The sequence below is a fragment of the Coloeus monedula genome, assembly GCF_965178545.1.
Source record: "Coloeus monedula genome assembly, chromosome: 38".
Taxonomy (NCBI): domain Eukaryota; kingdom Metazoa; phylum Chordata; class Aves; order Passeriformes; family Corvidae; genus Coloeus; species Coloeus monedula.
The window spans coordinates 792,119-812,576 of NC_138818.1; the positions used below are offsets into that span (position 1 = coordinate 792,119).

A 20,458-nucleotide genomic window follows, 5' to 3' on the forward strand; every position below is an offset into this window, starting at 1 on the left:
CGCCAGTGTGACCCCCAGCTCCATCCCAACACCCAATACAACCCCTGGCATAACCCAACCCAACCCCCCCTACAGCAACAGCCCTTGCTGACCCCCCCAGTGGTGACAGGTAAGTCCTGGCAGCCTGGGGACCCCCAGTTCTGGGTCTCAGATGCCTGCCCCCCCCATTTCTGTCTCCCCCCCGTTTCTGTCTCCCATCCCGTCCCCCCCCCGAGCTCTGTCTGCCTGGGGCCCGGGGTTCTGTGTGGGATGTTTTTCACTCATTTGTCACAGGAAATCCGGGGCGTGCAGTGACACCAGAGTGGTGACAGCATGGCGGCTCTGGGGCACCTCGTTGGCATCATCATCGGGGCTCTGGTGGCCGGTATGGGGGGACTTGGGGCCCTGACCCATGGAGGGGGGGAAAGGGGGTTCCTGTCCCACAGCAGGTGGGAGACGAAGGTCCCTGACCAACTGCGGGTGGGGGAGGAGCACTTGCATGCCCAGATCCTTCCCACGCTCGAGGAAGGAAGTAGGGCCCCATATTGGCGCCATGAGAAGCGGATGCTGGGTTCCCCTCACCTTGTGGGGCTCAGAGACCTGGGACCCTTAATTTATGGGTCCCAGACTTGGGTCCCCCCACTCGTGGGTCCTGGACACCTAGGTCCCCTCGCTGTGTCAGTCTGGGGGAACTGTGTGGGGCAAGGGGCTGTCTCTCACCCATCCCCCTCTCTGCCCTATAGAGCTGCCCCACATCGGAGCCTTCAGCATCCACCCGGCCCCACATCGGGTCCTGACCACTGGTGGGAGCCGGAGCTTTGGGCACCAAGTGCTGCCGCTGGACGGGGCCCGGTAGGAGATGGGGGCCCTGGACATCTGAGTCACCCCAATTGTGGGGCCCCTCCCAGGGCCCTGGGATATTTCAGCACCTGGGGATCCCGAGGGGCTGAAATAACCCTCTCTCCCCAGGGTGCTGGTGGGGGCCCCATCAGATGTCGGAGATGGGGGGCGACTGTTCCAGTGTGTGGTGCAGAGTGGAGAGTGCCGGGAGGTGGAGCTGGAAGGTGGGAATGGAGGGATTAGGAGGGACTGGGGTGGAAGTAGGGGTGGGCATAGGGTGGAATTAGAAGTAGGGATGCAGTAGGATTAGAAGTAGGATTGAAGTGGAATTAGGGTGGATTTGATTGAGATTAGGGTAAGGGTGGGTGGGAGTGCAGGTGTATTTTAGGGGTGGGATTAGGGCATGATTGGGATGGGATTGGGGTGAAGTGGGAGTGGGGTGGGATTAGGGTGGGATTGGGATGGAATTAGGGTTGGGGTGGAAAGGATTTGGGGACGGGATTAGAATGGAGGTGGAATTAGGGTGAGATGGTGGTAGGGGTGGGTGTGGGTGGAGGGTAGGGTGGTTTTAGGGGTGGGATTAGAGTGAGAGCAGGATTAGAGTGGGAGCAAGATTAGTGTGAGATTAGAGTAGGGTTAGAATGGGTGCTGGATCTGGGATTGCATGGGGTGTGATTTAAAATGGAGAAGGGTGGGATTAGGGCAGGATCAAGGCAGGGTTAGGGTGCGGTTGGGGTGGGATTAGGATTAAGAGCTGTCCCCAGGGAATAGCACCCGGACACACATCGGAATGGCCTTGGCCCGGGATGGCGACGGCACCATCGTGAGTCCAACAGTCCTCCCGCCCCTTCCCCTCTCAGCCCCACCCTCAGCCCCACCCCGCCCCTTCCCCTCTCAGCCCCACCCTCTGCTCCTTTCTCGCCGCTCCCCAGGCCTGTGGCCCGGGTTTCACCCACGTGTGCGACCGCAACATGTACGTGAGCGGGGTCTGCCTCCTGCTCGACCCTCAGCTGAGACTGCGGCAGGAGCTGATGCCCGGACGTCAAGGTGAGGGGCCACCCCAGAGATGGCCCCCAACCCATGGAGAGTGTGGTGAACCCATGGCTGACCCATGGTGGCCATGATGATTGACCTTGGGGCTTGACCCATGGCTGACCCAGGATTGACACATAGAGACCATGGTTGACCCATGAAGGCCATCATGGACCCAGGATGGCCCTGGCTGACTGCTGGGGCCATTGAGCCATTCCCCATGTCCCTGCCCCCCCCCCCCCCAGTGGTGACGCCCCCAGTGACCCCCCCATGACCCCAGGCTGCCAGCGGGCCCCGGTGGACCTGGTGTTCCTGTTCGACGGCTCCAGCAGCATGAGCCCCTCCCAGTTTGGGGCCATCCGGGACTTCATGGTGGACGTGATGGAGAAGCTACAGAACACCTCCATCCACGTACGCCCGGGAGGGCTGTGGAGGGTGCAGGGGGGTGGGAGTTCTGGGGGTGTTACAGAGGGGGAAGTGGGAGGAGTACAGGGGCTGTAGGGGCACTATGGGAGATGAGGGCTATAGGGAACACTGTGGGGGATGGGGGCCATGGGGGCACTATAGGGGGCTAGGGGCTATAGGGAACATTATGGGGGAATGGGGACCGTGGGGGGCTATAGGGAACACTATAGGGGTTCAGGGGCAGTAGGAGGCTATCGGGGGTTCTGGGCCCACGGCCCCAGCAGGGTGGGCGCTGACAGTGCTCCACGTGGGCAGTTCGGGGCAGTGCAGTTCTCGGATGGGGTGCAGACTGTGTTCACGCTGGAGGAATTTGTGGCCAAGCCGCGGCCTCGGGAGCTGCTGCGGGGGCTGAGACAGCGTGGGGGCCTCACTGACACCTTTGCTGCCATCGGCTTCGTTGTGTGAGACATGGCCTGCCCCACTGCACCCCATAGCTGCCCCTCAGCTGCCCCACACCATCCTCTGCTCCTGCTCACCACCCTCCAGCACCCCAGCTGCCCCACTGAATCCCCTGCCACCCTACTGCCACCCTAGTGCCCTCCTAATGCCACCCCTGTGCCCCACTGCCACCCCACAGCAGGGCACCACACTCATAGCACCCCACTCTGCCCCCCGGAACCACCCTTGTGCCCCCTGCACCCCACTGCCACCCTCCAGCACCCACATGTGCCCCACTGTTGACCCTGAGCTGCTCCCCACCAGCACCCAGCACCCCACTGTTCCTCTGCTGCACCCTCTTCACCCCCGCTACCCCCCGGGCTCCCAGAATGACCCCCTGCGCCCGCCGGTGGCCCCCCAGCCCCACATGCAGCACCCACGGCGCTCTGTGCAGGCACACGCTGTTCTCAGAGCAGGGGGGGGCGCGGCCGGCGGCGCGGCGGGTGCTGGTGCTGATCACGGACGGCGACGCCACCGACAGCGACACGAAGAGCAGCGTGCGCGCGGCCGAGGAGCGCGGCATCCACCGCTACGTCATCGGGGTGGGCGTGGCCATGAGGGGGTGGGCGTGGCCAGGCAGGGCAGAGCGGGGCATGGCGGGCGCGGTCATGGTGGGGCTGGTGGTGGTGCGGGCGTGGCCGTCGTGCGGATGTGGTCACGGGTGGGCGTTACCGTGAGTAGGTGTGGGGGGGCCGGGCGTGCTCACAGGGTGGTCACGGGGGGCACGACCAGTGGTGGGAGTGGCAATGGGTTGTAATGGTGGGTGTGGCTGGAGGGGGCGTGGTCATGAGTGGGTGTAGGCGGGTGTGGGTTATGGGCGTGGCCATTTGAGGGTTTGGGTGTGGCAGAATGGCTCTTGGGGGGGTGTCACGGTGGGCACGGCCCTGGGTGGGCGCGGCCATGGCTGCTCATCCTGAGGGGGTGGCAGATGGAGGGAATGTGCAATGGCCCCCCTGTCCCAGTAACACCCGGTGTCTCCCCCGGCCAGGTGGGGAATAACTTCAACAGCCCCAACACGCAGCTGTACCTGCAGCAATTTGCCTCCGGGCCTGGCTTCGTGCAGGTGCTCAAGAGCTTCGAGCAGCTCCAGAGCCTCTTCCAGGAGCTGCAGGCGCGGCTCTATGACATCGAGGGTACCCCAACACCACCCCTCCCCCACCCCAACCAGCCAACATTCAGGGTACCTGACACCCCACCCTGCTTCCACCCCAAATTAATGCCTCCCCCCCCAGTAACACAGCTGTGACATGGAGGGGACCCAAAACCAGCTGGGGCATGCACCCCACCCCAATTAACCCCTCCCTCACCCTAATTAATACCTCCCCCACATCCATCTCCAACACTCCCAGTCCTCTCTCGCCTCTCCCCCCCAGGTACCACCCAGCTGCACAGCTTTCACCTGGAGATGTGCTCCAGCGGGATCAGTGTTGATGTCATCCAGGTGGGAAGGGGGCGAGGCGGTTGAGGGTCAGGGTGGGGGTGGGGGTTCCTCGTGCTCATGTGGTCCTCCCTCCCCCCAGGGCCGGCGGGTGACGGGGGCGGTGGGGGCCGATAACGGGGCGGGGGGGCTGCTGGAGCTGCAAGAGAATGAGACCTTCGTGCCCAACCCCCACCTGAACAAGAGCGGTTCTGAGGGATACCTAGGTGAGAAGTGTTAATTAGGGGGGAGGGGTTACATGGATGGAGGAGGGATAATAGATGAGGGGCAGAGGAGTTAGTGGGGGGAGGGGGGCAACCTGGGTGGAATCATGGTGGTGGGTCAGGACCCAACCACGGACCAGGTTGACTATGGTGGCATCTCAGGGCTGTGGGGAGACTCAGGTGACCCCAGCTTGAGAACCAGGTCATCATGGTGACCCCAACCCAGGGTGACCATGGTGACTCCATCCCAAAGCACAGAGTGACCAGGTCAGCACACCTTGGTGACCACCTTGACCCTGGTGACCCCAATCCAGGGACATGGGGTGGCCAAGGTGTCCCCCACCTTTGGAACCAGGTTGACCCTGGTGACCCTGGTAACCCCCCCTCCCCCAGGCTACTCGGTGGTTGGGCTGCACATCCCTGCCCGGGTACTGGTGGCTGCAGGGGCACCCCGTCACCTCCACGTGGGGGGGATGGTCCTCTTCGAGGTGTCCAGAGCTACTGGGGACTGGCAAGTGCTGCAGACCCTCGTTGGGGAGCAGGTATGGTGGGGACAGGGTTCCTTGAGTGTCCCCACTTCCCCCATGTGACACAGATGTCCTCGCACAGGTGAGGTCCTAATTCAGGGCAACCCTCTGTGCCGTGGGGGAGGGGTCCCATGGGTGTCCCCACCCTCTCCCAGGCAACACATGTCACCCTGCAGGTGGGGTCCTACTTTGGGGAGGTCCCCATGGATGTGCCTACCCAGTGACACAGATGTCTCCCCACAGGTGGGGTCCTATTTTGGGGCCACCCTCTGCACGCTGGACCAGGGTGGGGTGACAGTGGCATTGCTAGTGGGGGCCCCCAGCCACTATGATGGGCAGCGGGGAGGACGGGTGCACGTGTACACGTGGAAGGAGGTAAGGGGGGCACCACCCCTGGGGCCACCACCAACCCTGGGAACACAAAAAGTGGGGGGCACGTTGCTATAGGGGGACGCCAACCCAGGGATATTGGGTGACCATGGTGGCCTCAAGCCAAGGACCATGGGATGGGGCTGACCAGGGTGACACCCTGGTCACCCCAGTCTTAGGGACATGGGACTGGAGTGACCAGTGGTGACACCAACCCAGAGTTACCAGGGTCATGAGGTGGCCAGGGTGACCCCAAACCAAAAGCATGGGGTCAACATGGTGCCACCAGCTTGGGGACAATGGGGTGACCAGAATGACCGAAACTCAAGGTCATAGGGTGACTATGGTGACCCTGACCAAGGTCCGTGGAACAGGGGTGATGCAGGGTAACCTAAAGGTGGGGGCCAGGTCCAGTCTGAGGTCCATGGGACTGGGGTTGACTCCCACAATATCCTTGTTCCCCCAGGATGCCCTGCATCCCTCTGGGGAGCTTTGGGGTGCCTCAGGTCACCCCTTGGGCCGTTTTGGGGCATCCTTGGCCACTCTGGGAGACCTGGATGGTGACAACCTGCCCGAGGTGGCCGTGGGAGCCCCCCTGGAGGACGAGGAATGTGGGGCTGTCTACATCTTTTCGGGGTGCCCTGGGGGAGTGAAGCCCTTCCCCCGACAGGTAGGACCTGGGGAATGAGGGGGAGCAGACCTGCCCCCTGCGGGAGAGGGGACATCAGGTGGCTAAGAGTGTCCCCTCCCCCCCAGAGGTTGCAGGGGAAAGTGGTGGCCCTGGGGCGTTTTTTCGGGCAGGCGGTTGCTGGTGGCCTGGACCTCACAGGGGATGGACTGGTAGATATGGCAGTGGGGATGGAGGGACACGTCGTGGTAATGAGGTGACATGGGGGGTCATGGGGGACACAGGGGTGAGGGTGAGGAAATGGGGATATGTGGGTAGGGACAGGGATGGTGATGGGGACATGAGGTTGAAGTTGTGGGAAGAGTGATGGGGGCCCAGGCTTGGGGACAAGAACATAGGGATGGAAAGGAGGACATGGGTGGGGACACAAAGACAGTGATGAGGATGTGAGTATGGAGAAGGAGTCGGGAAGGGACATTGTGGGTGGGGACACAGATGGAGATGGGAATATGGGGGTGGAGACAAGGGATGGAGTCATGGGGACATGGATGGTGATGATGGGATGGGGACACAGTCAAAGATGAGAACATTGGGGTGGAAACAGGGAAGGTGATGGGGACAGGAACATGGGGATGGGTACATTAGGGGTGGAGATGGGGACATGGAGATGGGGTGGGAACAGGGACATGGGTAGATGGGGCAGAGATGGGGACATGGGAGTGGGGATGAGAACTTGGGGGTGGGTCCAGAGGGAGGGACACCGGGGGACATGGGGGGAGAGGGAGGTGGTGACACAACCAGTGCCACCCCGATGTGTCCCCTCCCTCACGTCTTTTCCCTTGCAGGTCCCGCCCAGTGCTGAGGGTCACCCCCCACCTGACCTTTGAACCCCCTGTGATCCCGACCCCCTGGGTCGACTGTTCCAATGTCACCGCCAGCACTGTGACCCTCCGCCTCTGCCTGCGCCCCCCAGGTCCGGGGAGGGGTGCACGCGAGGGCCTCCAGGAGGTGCTGCGGCAGCCGCTGACCTTTTGCCTCGCTCTTGATCTCTAGGTGACCTGGTGACCCCGGTGATGTTCCAGGCGGACGTTGACCCCCAGCGGGCACAAGGTCGGGGGCATTTTGGGGAGGGGCAGCAGAGCTGGGCCGGGGAGATGCAGCCAGGGCAGAGCTGCCAGCAGGAGGCGCTGAGGGTGCTGGTAGGGACCCACATGGGGCAGGACCCACACTTGGGGGGTGGGATCCAATTTTGTGGTGGGGGTAGGACCGACACTTAGGGGGTGGGATCCACCTTTGGGAAGGGGCCAGAACCCACACTTGGGGGGCAGAGGGGAACCAGCACTTGGGGGGGTGGGACATACCCTTGGGGGTGGGGGACTGACACTTCTGGGGTGTGGCTGGGGGTGCTGTCCCCACTTCTGGGGTGCCCTCCAACCTTCTGTCGCTTGTGCTCCAGCCCTGCCTTGAGGACTTCGTCACCCCAATCCGTGTCACTGTCACCATCACCTTGCCCCATAGGGACCCACCAGGGCACATCCTGCACCCCAGCAGTGCCCCCCCCACCTGGGCTGAGGTAACACCACAGTGGGGCTGGGATGTGGGATGCAATGGGAGGGTGGTGGGGTCCCCCAAAATTAACATGTCCCCTTTCTTCCCTGCCCCATAGATCCCCTTTGAGCAGAACTGTGGGGCTGACGAGGTGTGCGAAGCCGACTTGGGGGTCAAGGTGCTGCCAAGGGGTGCAGCTGTTTTGGGGGTCCCTAGTGCCGAACTGGGGGTTCTGTTGATTGTGAAGAACAGGGGGGAAGATGCCTATGGGGTGGCCCTACAAGTGAACCACCTCCTGGGGGTCTCTTTCCGGCGGGCCCGAGCCAGCCAGGTATGTGGGACCCCAAAATATGGGATGGGGAAGGACACAGGTGTTCAGGCCCCTCAGATCCCAGCCCCATATCTCCCCCAGGCCTCGACTCTGGTGCCAATGCCCATCCACTGCTGGGACTCCCAGGGCTTCGAGGGGCAGCCATGGGGCCTCACCTGCAACCTCAGCTGCCCCGTCCTCCGCTCTGGCTGGCAGGTAAGAGCTGGGGGGCAGCGCTGGGGGGCAGGGGTCGCTATGGGACAGCCCCCCAAGACACCCCAACTCTGCTCCGTGTCAGGTGCTGGTGGAGGTGACCTTTGACCTTCAGCAAAATGCCTCATGGGGACAATCCCTGGGGCTGACCGCAACTGTGAGCAGGTGGGGTCCTTGGGGTGGGGAGGGGTCTGTGGGGCACTGTTGGGCAGGGAGGTGATGTCTGTGGATCTCACCTGCCCCACAGCAATAATGAACCCAACATCACCCTTGGGGACAACACGGACTCCTGGGACATCCCTGTCCACTTTGCCCTTGACCTTGTGGCCTCCTGGTAAGCCCCACACATTCCTGCTCCATGGATTCAGAGGGGACCCAGGCAGCCGGGCCCCACTGATCCCCCCTGCCCCACACACAGGCAAGAAGATTCCACCCACCACCTAAACTTCACCCCTCCCCAGCCCCACAACAAGACGGTGCAGCACCACTATCAGGTGAACCCCCTAAGTGACTCCCCCCCATCCTGCTGCCCCCACAGCCCTGACCCCCAGTTCTGCCCCACAGGTGGAGCTTCTCTGGCCACCCCCCCAGGGCAGCCCCAAACCACAGGTGACACCCTTTGTCCTCCTGCCCCGTGTGCTGCCCCACGGCATGGCCATGGCTGCCTCCCAAGTGCGAGTGGTGAGTGGGGGCCTCTGCCCAATAGCACTCCCCAGAGTCCTTCCCCCAAATACAGGGGGCAGAACTCCCTTCTGATTCCCACTCTCCCTCCTGCCCCCTGTGACCCCCCCACCCCCTAAATGACCTCCTGCCCCAAAAATACCTCCTGCCCTCAAATGACCCCCTATCCCCCCACTCCCCCCTGTCCCTAGTGATCCCCTATCCCCAAACTCACCCACTGCCCCACAGGAACCAGGGAGCCCCTGTGTGGCTGTGGAGCTGGAGCTGGGAGACTCTGTGGGTCAGGAGCTGAACAGGAGCATCGCCCAGGTGAGGGGGGAGGCTGGGGACTCTGATCGCAGGGTGCGGGGGGATGCTCAGGGGCAGGGGGATCCAGTGGAGGTGCTCTGGCGGCCCGGCACTTGTGGGGCACTGGCTGGGTTCTGACTCAGGGCCCCACCCCTCCCTCCCCCAGGCCTGTTCCACGCCCCACCTGCAGCTGTTCCGCTGCCCTCCGACCCTCTTGACCCCGGCGAACCCCGCAAGGATCACGGTCAGCGCTGTCCTGCAGCCCCTCCCCCACAGCCAGGTACCCCTCCCCGCCCGTCCGTCCTCCTGTAGCCCTTCCCCCACTCCCAGAGCCCCCCCCCTCTGACCCCTCCCCCACCGCAGGGACCCGCCCACTCCCAGTTTTGCTCCGCCCTCTGGCTCACGCTGCCCCTGCCCCTTCTGGCGGCCGCGCCCCAACTCCTCCGAGCGCAGGTAATGGGGCGGGGGGCGGGCTCTGGGATGGGCAGGGGGAAGGGGGCCGTGTGTGGAGGCCACGCCCCACCTCTGGCGTGTGCCGGTAATGGGTGGGGGGCGGCTGCCCTGGAAGTTGGGACAGCCCCTCCCCCACGCCCGCTCGTTTTAGGGAGTGACCAAGGTGGAGCTGCTGTGGGAAGTCGATCCCCTCCCCGTCTACATGGGAGGAGGGGTGGGGGGGCTCCTCCTCCTCCTCCTCATCTCCCTCGGCCTCGCCAAGGTGGGGGGGAGTTTTGCGATGGGGGGAGGGGTGAACCCCACTCTTGGGGTCCCTCCCCCATTCTTACCCACCCCTCCTCCACAGTGCGGCTTCTTCAGGAGGAACTACCGGGAGCGGATGGAGCAGGAGGGGGAGCGGGAGGGAGAAGAGGAGGAGGAAGGGAGAGGGCAGCGGGAGGGAGAAGGGAGCCCCCCAAGTGGGGAAACCCCCGAAGGGGGAGACCCACCCTCCTGACCTGCCCCTTCCCTCTCCCAGCCTGGAAAGCGTTCTGGTTCTGGGCCCCTTCCCTCCCCTCCGAAGGGGTTTCAAACCCATCCCCCACCCCAATAAAACGTTCTAAAGCCCCTCCCCCACCATAACGACTCTGCCTGGTTTTCTTCGCTGCTTTTACTGGAAAGCCCTGAGAAAAGCGTGGGGGAAGGGGCAGATCGATCACCCTGACCCTCCGCCTCTCCAAAAGGGGCCTGGACGTGGGAGAGGAGCCTCCTGCCCTCTCTTGTGGGCCTTTGAGGGGGAAGGGGTCAGCAGTGGGGGAGGGGCCCAGGGTGTACAGGTAGCAGTGCAGGCCCCACCCCCTCCCAGTAGGGACGCAATTAACTCCCCTGGGACAAATTATACCCTACTGGGCTAATTAACGTCCCCAGCTCATTAACCCCCCCAGGGCTAATTAACCCCAACAAGGTGGGGTTACCCCCCTCGGAAGCTCGTTAACCCCTCCAGGGTTAATGAATTGGGGAGGCCCTGCACCGATGGCTCTTTAAGCACCCGTCCTTCACTTCTGTCTAATTAACCTCTCTACCGAAAAAGACATGGAGGGGCTGGAGTGAGGGATAAGCACTGCCCCACAGCCAGCCCTGGACCCCAATCGACCCCCCAGAGTGACCAGATGACCAGAAGCCCCACCTGGGGGGAGAGGTGGCCACAGGAGGCCAGAGCAGATAAAACCCCTTGCCCCAGAAACCTGTGGGTATGTCCCTGTTGTCGTTGAATTTTACAGCAGCTGAGCCCATGCTGGATCCAAGGCAGTAGCTGTATCTTGGTTTTCTCTTTTCCTTTTTCTCTCTTCTCCTTTTCTACTCCCTATTTCCTCTTCTTGAAGCATGGGTAATTGAGGTTGGATGGGTAGAGTTTGCCCAGTCAGTGTTCTGTGAAATGCGTTATTTGGATTGAATGTTGGTTTTAAATGTTGCCAAATTCCTGATCTTCTAAAGTTTGCTAGTAAAGTTGTTTTTTTAAACTCCTGGGAATTTTTGTTGAGTTCTTTGTGCCACCTCAGCAAAAAATAGTACCTTAAATGTAAAGTACCTTTACAATAAACTTGCTGAGCAGGGATCAAGGCTTTACATGTGCCCAGAACTGGGAATGGAGCTGGGAAGGGTCTGGAGCCCCAGGAGCGGCTGAGGGAGCTGGGAAAGGGGCTCAGGCTGGAGCAAAGGAGGCTCAGGGGGGCCCTTGTGGCTCTGCACAACTCCCTGACAGGAGGGGGCAGCCGGGGGGGTCGGGTTCTGCTCCCAGGGAACAGGGACAGGAGGAGAGGGAACAGCCCCAAGCTGTGCCAGGGCAAGTTCAGGCTGGACATCAGGAGGAATTTTTCCATGAAAAGTGTTGTCAGACATTGGAAGGGGCTGCCCAGGAAGGTGTCCCCATCCCTTGGAGGTGTTCAAGGAACAACTTGATGTGGCACTTGGTGGCAAGGGAGGGGTGGGTATCTGGTTGAACTTGGTGGTCCTGGAGGGATTTTCCAGTCTCAGCGATTCCATGATTCTGTGAAATGGGGAGCAAGTGGTAGCTCAGTGGGAGGGCTGGGGAGTAACTGGAAGATGTGGGAGGACAACTGAGATGTTTAGTGTTGAGAATTTTCCTATCATGCCCCCAATCCCCACACCCTTCCCAACTCAGTTTGGGAGGTCCCACTCCCCCTCCTGCTCTGTTAGGGGTCTCAGCTTCCTCTTCTCCCCCCTTCTCCCAGCCCTTTCCCATCGTTCCCCCAATCCACAGCCCACTTCCCCTCTCAATTTGGGGTCCCATCTCACTCGAGAGCTCCTCACCCGCAGTCGGGGAGGCTCCCAGGTCCCCGCAGCACCCCCATCCCCAGCGCCGGGCAGGTGCTGGCACCCCAGGAGCAGCCGGGGGGTCCCCGCGGCCCCGCCCAGCAGCGCTCAGCCAATCAGAGCGCGCCACGGGAGGAGTCAGCAGTTACCGGGTGGGCTCGCGGGCCCGAGTACCCCAAGGGCCCTCAGAGACCCCCCGGCAGCCCTCAGCCAATCAGAGCGCGTCTCGGCGATGACTCATCAGTTGCCGGGCAGATCCGCATCTCCCAGTGCGGCTCGCCTGGGCCCCACCAGCACCCCCCGGAGCGGAATTTGGGGAGGGGGAGGTGGGGGCGGCCAGGCCGGGCCCCCCCGCGCTGTCCCGGCGGGGGCCGAGTGCGGGCGGGAGCCCCGCGGGGCCCGGCCCTGCCCGGGCACGGCTGATGCCGCCCGCCCGCGCTCCGCACTGGTCCGGACTGGTGCTCCCAGGGCCGTGCGGGGCGGGGCCGCTCTGGGGACCTTCCCGCGTCACAGCGCCGCTGCTTTTGGGGTGTCAACACCTGCCCTGGCGTTGGGGCCGTATTGGTGGTGCTGGGAGTCCTTCCGGCTGCGGGTGAGGAGCTCTCGGGTGAGCGGGGAGGGTGGGGGGAGAACTGTTGGAAACTCCTCTCCCGGTGCGGGGTCACCTTCCCCTGCCAGGTGGAGCACGTCAGCCTGGAGCACCCTCTGAGCCGGCACGGTGCCGGGGAGAGAGAGGGAGGATCCCTGACCCTCCCGTACTGACTTTCCCCCCGGGATGGAGGGTGCGTGGGGTGGTCCTGGGAAAGCTGTGACACTCAGTGGGGGATTTGAGGGGTGCTGATAGAGGCTGTGAGAGGGTTTGGGGGGTGTGGGGGAACCTGAGAAGGAGTTTGGCAGGTCCTGGATTGGGCTGTTAGTCTATGAGGAGGGTCCTGAGATGGTCTTGGAGGAGCTGGGATGAGGTTTAGGGCTATTCTGGGTGACATATGTGGGGCTTTGGAGAGTCCTTTGGGAGGACTGTGGAATGGTTTTGGGGGGTTTTAGGGAGAGGCTGAGAGAATGTTTGGAGGGTCTTGGGGGTAACTGGGAGAGAGTTTAGGGGTCTTACAGGCTTTTATGGGGCTGTGAGGTGGTTTTAAGAGTCCTGGGGTGGGCTGAGAGGTGGTTTGGGGGATCCTGGAGGGTTTGTGAGGGGAGTTGTGGAGGTGCTGAACCCCCATCCTGACCCCCTTGCATCCCAGAGATACCTCTGGACATTGCAAGATGCTGGCAGGGATTGGGGATTTCTTCCTGGCGCTGGGGCTTAGCTTCTACCTGCGGGAGAAGGTGAGGGGGGATTTGGAGCGGGGGTCCTCACGGAGTCCTCACGGGGCTCTCTGTTTGAGGGCACCATGTTCACCAGGCTGCAGGTGATGGCCGTGGCCCCTCTGCCCCACGCAGGGTGGGGTCCCCCCACTGCTGCCAGAGGGGCCACGGCCATGTTGGATGTGCGCCCTCCCCGGGGATGGGACCCCCGCATCCCACTGTCACCCCCTTTTTTCTCCCCATAGGGCTCCTGTGCTCCTGCTGCAACCTCAGCCCCTCACTCTCTGCTCTGGGCCAGACCAGAGCGCCCCATCCCCACTCCCGCTGTGTCCCAGTGACCCCCACCCCAGCCTCGCTGCACCCCATCGGGGCCCTCTGAACCTCCCGCACACCCCCAGCCCAGGGATCTGGCTCCCCGAATTTTGGGGGCGCTTTGGAGCAGCAGTAAAGGAGTTGTAGAGGTCCTGGCACCCCCAACTCTGTGTCATCGGTTCCTCTGCACCCCTGGTGACACGGGCGGGGCAGAACGGGGTGACTGGGAGGTTTTGAGGGGGTTGGGGTGATCCTGGTCGGGCTGTGAGGGTGTTGGAGGGGGCTGTGGAGGGGGTTGAAATCTCTCTGTTATCTGAGTCTTGATGGGTCTGAGCGGGTCCACCCCCGCCGTGCCCCCAGACCCAGCAGCCCACGATCCACCCAGGACGCCCCGTACCCGCGGCTACAGCCCCCGACAGGCATCAGCCGATCAGGGCGCGCGTCCCTGAAGCCCAGCAACCAGGCGGGCCTGAAATAACCCCCAAAAATCCTCAGTCAATCAGGGCACGCTGACTCATCAGTTGCCAGGAGAACCCTCAGCTCCCTCAGTGCCCACCTGGATCCCACCTGCGCCCCCCTCGCCCCCGGCGGCCCCCGGGAGGGGAGCGTGGGCAGGGGGGAGGTGGGGGGCGCCCAGGCCGGGCTCTGCCGCGCTGTCCCGGCCGTGGCGGCTGCGGCGGGGGCCGCGTGCGGGCACGTCCCGGGCTTGTTCCAAACTCCGCCCCACCTGGCCTGGAGCAGCTCCAAGGATGGCGCAGCCACAACCTCTCCAGGCGACTTGTTCCCACCTGTCCTGTTGGGATCAGGGACAAGCCTCGAGATACTTCATGGTGTTGGTGTGTCAGAGACTGAAACATTGTGCTTAATGGCTTAAACTTTGCTCTGAAGGAGTTTTTGCCCATTACGGCAAAACTCTATGAAGAAGCTGCGACCACCGAAGCCCACCCCTCCCTGAGGATGCCTCCTCAGGGGAACTTCGGACTGTGAGTTACACCGCCTAAGGGAACCTGAGATAACAGAAAGGTGACACTCTTGTTCAATTATCTGAGGCCTAGAGAGAAGTAAACAAGGCTGAGGGAGAAGAAAGCATCCCCCCAGAAAGCCAAACCCAGCAACTGTCCTGAAAATCAGCTCTGGTTGCATTTGGGGTGGGGCAGCCATAGCCCACAGGTTCATCTACTGAGGCCAGGCTTGTACACACCCCCCCAGCCAAGGAGGGAGGTGGAGAATTTTGGGGGTGCAATGTAACCTCTGGTCAGAGGCAGTGAACACCCATCCTCTGTTACACATAACGGCTCAGTTGTAAAGCCTCGCACTCTGAGAAAGCCACACACACAGGACAGTTTTTAAGGCCTTGTACAAGAGCACTGCAATTTTCATAAAATCAGAAATCTCTTATACACTCTGAGTGTGTGTAGAGTTCTCCTCAACGCGGAGATGTCAGTATCGAGTTACTTCCCCTGGGGATTGAGAGGAAAGAGACTTCTGCACCCCACTATCATTTGTTGGTAAGTGACATTGGCTCCTAATCTATACTATTTCTTCACTAGCTGTAACATAGGTACCTTTATTATCATGCACTGTCTTATAAACCTACCAGTAGTGTTTCTTTTGTTTATCCTGTGTAGTAAGTAAGCCTGTCAAAGTCTCATGCCTGGTTTTTTCCTTTTGTCTATTCAATAAATAATTGAAGTTGTAATAGGCCTGATCGGTCATTTTTAAGAACTTGTGAGCGAGAGTGGGTTCCATGGTGCTGGCTGCCTCAATAAAGCTGGTGCCTACTGCCAGAAACCTGGGCAAAGGCAGAGACTTGTCTAAGCTCTCCCGTCTCATTTGTAACAGGCCCAGTGGGATGCTGTTGGGATCCACAGAGTGGTGATATTTTTTTCTGTCACTCTCTTTCTTTCCACCCACCTCTTTTTCTATTTCTTTCTCTTTCTCCTTCTCTCTCATTTACTGTTAAATAAAAAACATACTATTAGCTTTGTCACATGATCTTCTTTGGACCTTAATTCAGAGAGAGGCATCTCTCTAAAACTTTTAATAATGGGATCACAACACGATGAGATCCTTGCAGAGCAACTCCAGCCAATGTTCATCTGCTGGAACACATGGCACCAACCCTTGGCATCTGCTCCACCCGCATCAGGGACCAGCCATGGGCTTGTGTTGTGGTGCCTCAGCAGTGGAAATCAACAGAGATGTCAATCAGTTGACTGACATGAGATCTTGAGATTACTGTGACCAAGAGATGACCATGATATGTCCATAACTGTGACCATGAGGTGACCATGAGATGAGCACAACTGACACGATCGTGACCTGTGCTGTCGGTGGGAAGGAGGGAGGGGCTGGGGGGGGAAAAGGTGTTTATAAGGGCGTATTTTATTTCTCATTATCCTCCTCTGATTCTGTTAGCAATAAATTCACTTTGTAACTTTTAAGTTAAGACTGTTTTGCCCTTGAAGTGTTTTCTCCTGGTGCTTATCTCAACTCATGAAGCCTTTGTTCTCTTTTTTTCCGTCTCTCCTCTGCCCAGCTGTGGCAGGGGAGGGTGAGCGAGTGGCTCTTGTGGGTGCCTGGCGTCGGGCCAGTGTCAAACCACAAGTGGACACCTAGAACTGGGGACACTAGGATGCAAGACCACCGTAAGCAGGGGGACACCAGGAATGAGGGACATTGGTAACAGGGCTCACCAGGAATGGGGAACTCTGGGAATGGAGAACACTGGGAAAGAGAGACATCAGGAATGGGGAATAGCAGTATGGGAGACACTGAGAAAGGGGGCACTGGAAATGCAAGGCACAAGGACTGTGGTACACTGTAACTGGGGGTCATGGGAAGAGTCCCAGGAAGATCCAGGGGGTCCCATGCATTCCCCAGGAGTTTCCCAGGGGGATCCAGGTAAATCCCCAGGGATTCCCTGTGGTGGTGCATTTGCCCCCTGCCTTTTCCAGGCTGCACCATGATCTGAGAAATGCTCATTAGGCCTCAGCCTTGATGAACCTCACCCGGGCCAAGCTCCTCTTGAACTTCCAGGCAGTGCCGCTGCGTAGGGAGCTCCTGATTGCTTCATGAACACCCTTGGTAACTATTTTTCTTGCCTTAATTAGACAACATCCTTGTCCTCACACTTTGAATGAAAGCTGCCAACCCAAAGGGGGCCAGGATGAAACCTTGTTGTGACTAAAGGCCAGCCCAGGGTGCCAAAGGAGCCCCCTGGAGCTGTGCTGGGCCGCAGCAGCGGTGAGCAGCAAAGTCCCTGTGAGTGGGGCCCCTGTGAGCCAGGAACTCTCCCGTTGGCTGCACTCGGGGGATCCCTGAAGGACGACGGCTCCTGGGCTGCCGACGCCCCCAGTCCTGGAGGCCTCAGCCTTTTCCCTTTGGTGAGAAGATGCCAAGGCATCTGCAGGGAGTATTTCAGTGCCTTGGAGGGGAATTTTTCACAGGTACCTTGTACTGACTCTTTGTATCTGTGTGCTTTCTTGTGTGCACATGCCATAGCAAATTTGGGAGAAATTATGCTGTCTTAGGTGTTAAAGTACCTTAGATATCTAACTAAGTTAGGCCTGTATGTAAGTTTATTTTAAGTTATATGTTAACAATTTAATAAAGGAATACAACTTGACATCAAATTGTTAAGATATAAGTACTGTTCAGTTTGAGAGCTGTCAAGCTTTTGGGCCACATTCCTTTTTATCCTTGCCCTTTCTATCCTTTGTCACACGCACCTAAACACACACACACACACACACACACACACACACACACACACACACACACACACACACACGGACAGTTAATTTCTGTTTTGATTGACTGGATTTTGTTGTTGTTGTTTTCTTTCTTTTCCCCTCGGTCTCCCTTAACTGTCTGTAGCCGTACAGCGAACCTTGCCAACGAGCCTTGTCATCTTGTCGCTTACATTAAATCTGCTTTTCAGCGATGCTCTGGCCGGTGATTTTTTGGCGACCCGCAGCCCTCGCCCCGCCGCGCTCCCGGTGCCGCTCACGCCCCGCCCGAGCCGCCGTGACGTCACTGCAGACGCGGCCTTCCATTGGCCAGCAGGGCTGTCAATCGCGGCCCGAGGCGCCCTGGGGGCGGGGCCGGGGCGGCAGCGCTGGGTCTGGGGGGGTGGCGGGGGGTGAGTGGGACCCCCGGTATAGGGACCCCCTGAGCTGCCATTCCCGGGCACTGGGACCTCCCTGAGCTCGCTTTCCCGGTACCCGGACCCCTCTGGCCACTCCTCAACACTGGAAGACGCCTGCACCCCCTTATTTTGTACCAGTAACACCCTGCATCCCCTTATTTTGTACCAGTAACACCCTGCATCCCCTTTCCCGGCCACCCCGCCGCTCACAGACCCCATATTCCCCTTTTTCCTTCACCTTGGGAGCCCCTCGACCCCCATTCCTGCCTTTCTCATCCCCCATACCCCCTCTTTCCTCAGTACCAGGGACCCTCTGGACCTACCTTCCAGCCATCCCTGCTCTCCCCATTTCCTTGACACTGGGAGCCCCTGCGCCCACCTTTCCTTGATCTTGGGATCCCCACATCCCTTTTCTGGCTTTCCCAGCTTTCCCTGATACCGAAATCTGCTGGAAAATAAACTTTCTAACACAATCTGAAGCATTAGAGAGCAGGCATTGTCTGTGCAGGACACATGGAGGATATCTCCTTATTCAGTGTTTGAGGTGAGACTTTACAACCAGATATTTATGCATCATAATCATACGTATTCATTACAATGTATCTCCTAGCTAAATACAGAAACATCACTTTCCTAGAACTCATTTGCATGCATCTGCCTCCTACTGGAAGTTGTTTTATGGTCCTGGAGGGTCATCTAAAGGAGACTCTGGTGGTCATATTCACTAAATGCTTTGATATTAAAGGTGACCTTTCCTGGAACTTTTTCCTTGGGCATGCACTGTTGCTCCTTGTTATGTAACTTGCCAAAAAACCCACTGTAGTCTTTTATCTGTTTCTTCACTGGTTCCAGCCACAATTATCATCCTGTGGTGCACACCTTTACATCCTTTTATCTTTTTTGCCAGTCAGTCTTGAAGTTCTATCCAGCAACTTCAGGGGAACTGAGAATTTCTATTCTCTGTTATTTATTACACCGTTTCCCTTTCCTTGATCCATGAGGCCCCCTGGGACCCCCCAACCTTTGTGTCCCCCCAGTTCTCCACACCCTGTGATTCCTGTCCAGTGTCAGAGCCCAGCTTGGGGTTTCCCCATACGTGGCCATGGGGTACATGGACAGGAACCCTTTTGAGTGAGCAGGGCATGGATGGAGCCAAAGGTGCCGTGGATGATGGAATATTGGGACACCCAGACCTGGATTGCCAAGGGGAACCAGTGTGTGGCTGTCGGCAACCTGGAGATGCTGTGGGCCTGAGATAACCACAGTGGGGGTGGGAGGGTGGAGCAAGGGTCTGGCGGAATCTGTGAGGCTGGGATGCGATCTGTGGGTCTCCATCAGACTCTGGAGCTCCATAGGGCTGGGATGGGGCTCCCTGGGGCTGGGACGCAACTCCGTGGGTCTCCATGGGTCTGATCCACCTCTCCAGATCTCCACACAGTGCAGTGCATTTGCAGCAGGTTTGCAGCTGCAACCTCCTGTTCAATGGGAACATCCATGGAATCCGTGGGGAAGGCCATGATGGGTGGGTTTTCATCTTCAAGCTGAGATGCAGGAGTTTGGTGGTGGCTGACGGTGCTGCCTGGATCACCTGGGGGTGCTGGGAATCTGAAGGGGTTGTGGCTGACAACAGCATGAATTACCTAGAGCACATCTATGTGGAATGACTTTAGAAATACATTGGATATTGGTACTGTACAGTACATTAGTACTGGGGTGCAAATATGGGGGTGGAATTCCCAGGGGAATGTAGAATTTGGGAGGGCAGAATTCAGGAACACGGGAATTCCACGGGAATCCCATGGATGGATCTCACACTCATCCCATTCCTATGGGAATTCTGTGAATGGATTTCACCTCCATCCCATTCCCATTGAAATTCCATAGGTGGATCTCACCATTGTCCCATTCCCATCAGAATTTCATGGATGGATTTCTCCATTATCCCATTCCCAGAACCCCCTGACATCCATGTGTACAGAAAAGTGGAACATGGGATCCTAGTGTTGTCCTGCCACGTGTACGGATTCTGCCCCAGGACCATCAGGATCAGCTGGATGAAGAGGAAAGGAAATCCAGGATCAGGAGAATGAGGGGGGTGGAATCATTCCCAACAGCAATGGCACCTTCCACACCTGGGCCAGGACGGAGGCACTGCCAAGGGAGTGGGAGCAGTACCAGTGCCAGGTGGAGCATCCCAGAATGCTGGAGCCTGGGATGTTCATCTGGGGTAAAGCCGGGAATGCAGAATCTGTTAATTGGGAATTTGGGAATGAGGAATTTGGGAATGCAAAGCAGCAGGGTGGGGGTTCCCCTTCCCCTTCTCACCATCTTGTGCTTCCCAGAGCTGGAATCATGCTGGAATCTTATCTCGGTGATGGTCGCTGTGTCCGTCATTGCTGTGTCATGATCCTCATTGGATTCAGCATCTGGAAGGTCCAATTTGGTAACGTGGGACGTTGGTTGGGGACGAGCACCGATCTGCCCAACAGCATTCTGGGGATCCTGTGCTGTGCCTGCTGATCACACTTTAATTCCATAGGGAAAAGGGAGAGGAATGGCTACAACGCAGTGGCCAGTTGAGTACCAGTGGCAGATCCAGCTCTGGATCCCCTCCATGCAGATAAATCCCAGTGTGTGATCCATGCTGGAATCTCATGGATCTTCTCATTCTGCAGAAACAGGCAGAGAAACCAATTGCTTGCTTGACTGCAGGTACACAGCAGCATCTGTGAGGGATTCCAGAAGGAATATAGGGTGGGATTCCAGACCAGGGCATGATTCCAGATTGGGATCAAGCAGAATTCTAGAGTGTATCTGGGCTGGATTCCAGAGGAGGATCAGTTGGGATGGTTGGGGCAGCATCGAAGTGGGATTCCAGAACAGGATCGGGGGGATTCCAAAGCAGATTGGGTGGTATTGATGGAGGACAATTGGGGCAGAATGGATACAGTAGGATCTGGTGGGAT

The 20,458-nt window shown here is 59.1% G+C and overlaps 2 protein-coding genes across 2 annotated transcripts; both read left to right on the forward strand.

The window, feature by feature from the left end:
• Positions 1-310: 310 nt before the first annotated feature.
• On the forward strand, positions 311-2,721 carry LOC309584243 (integrin alpha-L-like; the record flags this gene model as incomplete). Its single annotated transcript, XM_082300202.1, has 7 exons — positions 311-364; positions 723-831; positions 949-1,043; positions 1,584-1,642; positions 1,752-1,866; positions 2,132-2,262; positions 2,572-2,721. Exons 1-7 carry the CDS (start codon positions 313-315, stop codon positions 2,719-2,721), a joined length of 711 nt encoding a protein of 236 aa, XP_082156328.1. The 5' UTR covers positions 311-312.
• Positions 2,722-3,083: 362 nt separating this feature from the next.
• On the forward strand, positions 3,084-9,908 carry LOC309584244 (integrin alpha-L-like; the record flags this gene model as incomplete). The annotated part of the gene is made up of 21 exons (XM_082300203.1): positions 3,084-3,380; positions 3,743-3,887; positions 4,128-4,195; positions 4,275-4,398; positions 4,789-4,937; positions 5,166-5,297; positions 5,758-5,961; positions 6,048-6,175; positions 6,765-6,892; positions 6,973-7,118; positions 7,376-7,492; positions 7,586-7,798; positions 7,880-7,993; positions 8,076-8,155; positions 8,238-8,324; positions 8,409-8,484; positions 8,555-8,671; positions 8,900-8,980; positions 9,126-9,239; positions 9,323-9,412; positions 9,759-9,908. The coding sequence occupies 21 exons, from the start codon at positions 3,084-3,086 to the stop codon at positions 9,906-9,908; spliced, it is 2,760 nt and encodes a 919-aa protein (XP_082156329.1).
• Between the last annotated feature and the right edge of the window lie 10,550 nt (positions 9,909-20,458).